Source organism: Rhagoletis pomonella, unplaced genomic scaffold (assembly GCF_013731165.1).
Source record: "Rhagoletis pomonella isolate Grant_MI unplaced genomic scaffold, Rhpom_1.0 Rhpom_scaffold_00003, whole genome shotgun sequence".
Taxonomy (NCBI): Eukaryota; Metazoa; Arthropoda; class Insecta; order Diptera; family Tephritidae; genus Rhagoletis; species Rhagoletis pomonella.
In genome coordinates this window covers 81670038-81675704 of record NW_023458557.1, presented here as the reverse complement: position 1 = coordinate 81675704, position 5667 = coordinate 81670038, and the positions used below count along the sequence as shown (strand labels likewise).

Sequence of the window (5667 nt, the reverse complement as noted above, 5' to 3'; positions counted from 1 at the left end):
CATATTTGAGAAAGACGAATAACAATTTGAACATCTGCCGAATTTACTGTTTAGGTACATACTTCCTTATCTTCACCCCAGTGTTATTGCTTTCTTTTACTTTGATGCCATCATTTGCTGAGTTCCTTCAAGTGTTTGTCTACCCAACACAAAGGCTTTGCGCTATGACGAGCGGAAGCGTATCGCAATTTCTTGTCGTTATTTTAAGGAATATGTAGTTGTATGAAGTAGTGTAGGGCCTGTTTACCCACCCCTTTGTGCGTTTACAAAAGATGATGACTTCACTTCCCAGCAGGTAACAAATAAGTCGTATGTATTGCGCAATTGTGCTGCGAGTATATAACGCAGATTTCATTGAATGCAAACATACCCTGCATACCTTTCCTTACCTTCGGCAATAATAAACTGCAGAATGTGATTCTTTTGTGCCTAAATCTCATACTGTAGCGTGGGAAAACTATATTCTACAATAAATCAAAATTCAACCCCATTTGCCTCACTAACCCTCCTCTAAACTTTTCGATGAATAAAACATTGACGATTCATAAACCCTATTCGTTTATAGCTTTTTATTAAAAAAAAAAATATCAATCTTAGTCCCAAGACATATGTACGCTTAGGCCGTCCGTCAGGCTACTGACCTCAACTGGACCGTACCTTCTTCCAACTGACCGCTCGCCTCTTTACATATTACGCGCCTTCAGCACTTGCTTCTGTGGACTGCATATGTTTTCCTTGCCGGGAAAGAGCACCGTCTTCTTGGGTGTCGTGCGGGGCGTACGTGGCGTTTTTGGCGTGCGCGGTGTACGCGGTGTGCGCGGTGTACGCGGTGTGCCCACATTGGAACCCGGCGCGTTGGTGGATAGCGTTATCGTTTTGTTGGCGGGCGTCGGTGATGATGGTGTCAAACAGCTGCGGTTCTTCTTGCTGTTGCTGTTCGGTGTCGTTGGCTTCAGCAGCTCGTTGATTTCGTTGGTACTTTCGGTGCGTACACATTTCTCACTGGCCGAGGAGCTCAAAAGCCATGAGGCGATTTTGTCGCATTCCGCACGCAGTTCTGTATCGATTAGTAGGTCTTCAATTTTCTCCAGATCTGTGCTATTCTCCTTTTTGGTGTTACCCTCGTCGACCTTTGACTTAAGCGCCATATTCTCCAACTTCAGCTGTTCACATTCGTCGCGCACCTTGTGTAGTGACTTCTCTTTGCTGTCCAGCTCCAGTTGTGCAAATTGCAGCACAGTGGCGAATTCGTCTAGCGCCTTCTTCATGTCCTGCATGTACTGTTCACGCGTCTCGTCTTTGCGCTTCAGCTCATTGTACATCTCCAGGTAGTGCGCGACATCTGTCGTATTGATGCGCTCCTGGAATGAGGAAGCAATTTTATTGAATTTTGCCAAAGTTTCTTCTTCTGAGGTGAGTATTTCATTAAATAGGTTATCTTTAATGGATACCTCTTGTTGCAGCGTTTGCGATGATTGACACAGCGTCTTCAGTGCCGTTTCGGTTTCAGCATGATCGCTGCGCAGTGCCTCCAATTCGGACTGCAGCGTTAGGTAACTCTGCTCCAGCGCGCCCTTGGCCAGCTGCACAGATTCGAGTTCGGCCTTAAATTGTTCGACGTCAGCATCGGATTTCTTCAAACGCTCCATCAGTATATTGACCGTGGAGCGCGTATTACTCAGCGTCAGTTGGTAATTGTACTTCTCGGTAATGATTTTAGCAATCTCTTGCTTCAGATCAACAATCTGCTTCTGCAATGTATCGTTCAATTGTATGTAGTAGTCAATGCCGTTGCGCAATTGCTCTTCGTACTTATGGATTTTCTCGTCGCGGTCGCGTAGCATATCATTCGTAGTCTCCAGCAACACCATCACGTCTTGCTTTTCCAACTCCACCTTAATTATTTCATTCTCAGCCAGTTTCTGGCGTCTGTCCAGTTCAGCGCGCCAATACGCCTTCTCGCGTTCCAGCGCATTCTCCAAATCGGACTCGAGTTTCTGCACCTTTTGCTCCGCCTGCTCCTCAGCGCTACGCAACTTCTCTTCGGCCTTCTCAATCAACTGCTCTTTCTCCAGCAATTTCGATTTTTCTCGGCACAGCTGGCGTATCGTATCGCAATGTGCGTCGATTTCGCAAGTCTTATCTAGCAGCTCGTCCTGTAGCGATTTGATGAGTTCGCATTTGCTTGCCAAATCGTTCTTCAATGTGCTGCGCTCCTTCTTCAGACACTCCATCTCATTCTGTGCGATCTTGGTCTCTTGCGCATAGCTGAGCGCGTCGTGTTCGACTTGCTTCCTCAACTCACTCAAGTCTAGGCTAAGCGACTCATTGGTATTGCGCAAATTTTGTATCAGCTCAGTGTCTTTTTCTGCGCGTTGTTCGGATGCCACCAGCCGTTCGCGCGCTTCGATAATCTCACGCTGTAACACTTGTAACTGTTGGAGTCTTCTTTGTGCCTCTGAGCCGTGTTCCTGCGCTTGCTGCTCCAACGTGGCTTTCTCTAATCTCAACTCAGCCATGATGGCTTGTAGTTCTTCCAGCTCGTTGGCGTGTCGCGTCACGAGCGCGTTTATCTCCAGCTCTCTTTTGTTGCATGTCTCGGCTAGCTCTACATTTTCGGCGCTTAGCCTATCGTTCAATTCTTTATGTGTCGCATTCTCCGCCTGCAATGCATGTATTAGATTCTCGGTCTTCTCCGTGACGCTGGCATTTTCTTCGCGCAACTTGCGCTCGGTCTCCTTTAGCTGTTCGACATGGCGCTTCAGCACATCAATTTGACTCATGTAGCTCTCGAGTAGTTCATTCTTTTTACGTATTTCATGCTGTAATGCCTCTTTGCCTTTGAGTCGACTGCCTGACTTGGTGGCATCTTTTACTGGTGTATTTGTGGCGGAATGCATTGGCGTGGAGCTGGCTGTGCTGGCGCCGCTGCCGTTATTGTTGTTGGCAGCCGCCACTGCTGCTGCTGCTGCTGCTGCTGTCGCTGACTCGGAGGCATTATGTCGGAAGCGTAAGCGCTGTGGCAATGAAGGTGTGCGGAAGAGTCGCAAACCCTTGGATTTTTTGTCATCCTTCAATGCGGCATCCTTGGGTATTGCGAACTCCTTGGCTTCCTTGCTGCTGGTGGCAAAGCGTACGGCGTCTTTGAAGAATTTCTCAATCTGTTCCTTGCGTTCTGGGTGGCCGCTTGTTGTAGTGGCAGCGGGCGTGTTGGCGCTGGTGGTGGTAGTAGCTGGTGTGGCGGCGGCAGCAATGCATTTGCCTGGCGTATTAATTGTGCACGCATCGGTAGGTAGGCGTGCAGTTGCGGGCGAGTTGGCACAATCCACATCGACATCGTTGAAGCGCTTTAGTTTTGCTTTGGAGAAAGACATTGTGTGGCGTTGCTGTTGTTGCTGCTGGTAGGTGGTGCGTGAAAGATAGAAAAGATAAGCAGTGAGGGTTGGCGTGAGTGTTGTGTGTACGGTTTGAAGTGGCCGTTATTTTAATTTGAGCTGGCTTATTTGTTTTTTTTTTGGTTAATAGTTTCGATTTGCTTTTTGACGTTTGAGGGTTTCGCATAAGCTCTTAATTTGGTTTCAAAACAACTTAGTGTCCTTTATTTCAAAAAATCTTGTCTCAATAAAAAACAAGCACACGTTTTAACAAAAACATAAAGATTTATAAACAAAACTGTAACTGTATAACAAAGTGTTTTTTTAACAAAACACTTTTAAAACACCAATACTGTTGGTACTTGCGGCAAGGAAACCGTCTTCTTTTGCGTAGAAAGGTTCCTATTCGTTCGATGGTAAATTCATAACTGATTCCTCATGATCGCTGCTCACGCCAAACACGACTCAGCGGTGCTGCCCGCAGGCATTTCGTTAGCTGGCTGACTTCTTTTGCCGGCTGATGGGGGTAGTGGTGGTGGTGGTGGTGGTGGTGGTTCGCTGTATGCATTTTGCGTCTGCGCGCCTTGCAATTGTGGTAGTTTCTTGTACATACCTTGTAACGCATTTTCTTCGTTCTGTTTTCAAATTGAAAGGCATTAACGAAAGGTGCCGTTGCGGATGAAGGAGAAGCCCACGGAATTGAACAAAAACAAGCAAAATTAGCCTTGCTTGCAGGCGAATAGGTATTGTCGTTGTTTACTTACGAAATTTCCTGAACGAATACTTAAGTAAAGGTATGTAATATGTCCGTCCCTGAGTGAACAATAAGATGTATGTATGCATGTACACAGGTATAGAGCTACACCTTAGTTGTGAATTCAATTGTTCTCGGTTGCATTGTACGAAAGTAGTTGAGTTTAAATGGATAAAGCGCGCGCAATTTTTTTTTTTTAAGATAGAGGGGAGTTACCGGAAGGAAGTTTCAAATGAGGCGGATAATCAAACGCATCTTATAATTACATATTTTTCCTTAAGTTCATATATATAATATACTTTCAGAATGATGTACATACATTAGGGCGGGTCCTTTTTTATGTTTACATTGTGCGTATAGTATAGGAGGATTCTACGTGTAATTCTTAGCCATTTTGCCAAAGACACCATGGGTCTAAAATCAATTTGGAGTTTGCCAAATAGCGAAAATAGGTTTCGAAGGAAACGTGAAAATTTTCACTGTTACGCGCTCTGGTGGAAGTTTTAAGAAAAATATTAGTGCAGAAATGGATTCCATCTGCCAAAAAACCCCTTATAGCATGTTTCTATAGAAAATTTAAGCAATTTTTTTCGACACTACAGCAAAATGCTAAGAAACCTATTTTCGCAATTTGGCAAACTCCAAATTGATTTTAGACCTATGGTTTCTTTGGCTAATTTTCTTAGAATTACACGTAGAATCCTTCTATGCTATACGCGCATAGTCGAAAAAATCTCCGATACAAATTGGCCCGCACTAATGTACATATATGCACATATGTATGTATATGCATTAGAGTGCATCCCCAAAAAGTTGCGGGTTTTCCACCGGAATTATAAAATTTATTATATCTAAAACATATGGCAAAATATTTCGGAAACATATTTAGATTTACGTGAGCAGGACCGATTTGAAAATACGGCGGGGAGAATGTTAATCGGGAAAAGACATTTTAAAAAGTGTAGGCTACTTTTCTTTTTTTTTTTTTTAATATTTACTCTGGGCTATCGCGGAATCTATCGTAGGCCATTAAATTTTAGTATAATAAAGTGCAAATTAGCTAGGACTTACCGTTAATTTTTGGCAAATTTTTGTTTGCGCATTTTCTTCGATACAAAGTAAATATGTACATATGTTCGAAAATTTTTTTGTATGGAGAAAATAAGCTACACTTTCCACAACGGTTAGTACTACCTACTTAAAATTTGCACTTTATTATAATAAAATTTAAAACTGCATACTCAGAATGCTTCTAAGAAATCTAATTAAAAAGCTCAAAATTTTGATGAAATTTTGCCGAGTTTTGCGTATTCTTCTGGAAAGTTTGAAATATTAACGTACATGGCAATAAATAATCGAAACGACAAAAGCTAAAGAATGCTAAAATGTCTCTTCCCTATTTATATTCTCGCCACTTTACCTCCGAAAATCTCATTATTTTGATTCCGTTGATACATTTTTTAAGCATTTTTATGCAGTACTTTGTAACCTAAACTCTTATATTACCTGACGTGATATAAAACAAAAAAACTCAATTTT

General features: G+C 43.0%; 1 protein-coding gene across 1 annotated transcript; it reads right to left on the bottom strand.

Moving 5' to 3' along the window:
* Positions 1-541: 541 nt before the first annotated feature.
* On the bottom strand, positions 542-3823 carry LOC118735658 (golgin subfamily A member 6-like protein 1). The gene is made up of 2 exons (XM_036465548.1): positions 1452-3823; positions 542-1361 (listed from the first exon to the last, which is right to left on the bottom strand). The coding sequence occupies exons 1-2, from the start codon at positions 3372-3374 to the stop codon at positions 684-686; spliced, it is 2601 nt and encodes an 866-aa protein (XP_036321441.1). The 5' UTR covers positions 3375-3823; the 3' UTR covers positions 542-683.
* Between the last annotated feature and the right edge of the window lie 1844 nt (positions 3824-5667).

What these genes read in the sequence shown, in the direction of transcription:
- LOC118735658 (XM_036465548.1), bottom strand. Translation starts at nt 3,374, where the DNA reads ATGTCTTTCTCCAAAGCAAAACTAAAGCGCTTCAACGATGTCGATGTG. An exon ending in CGCAAACGCTGCAACAAGAG is followed by an intron (nt 1,362 to 1,451) that starts GTATCCATTAAA and finishes TCCTCATTCCAG; the next exon opens with GAGCGCATCAATACGACAGA.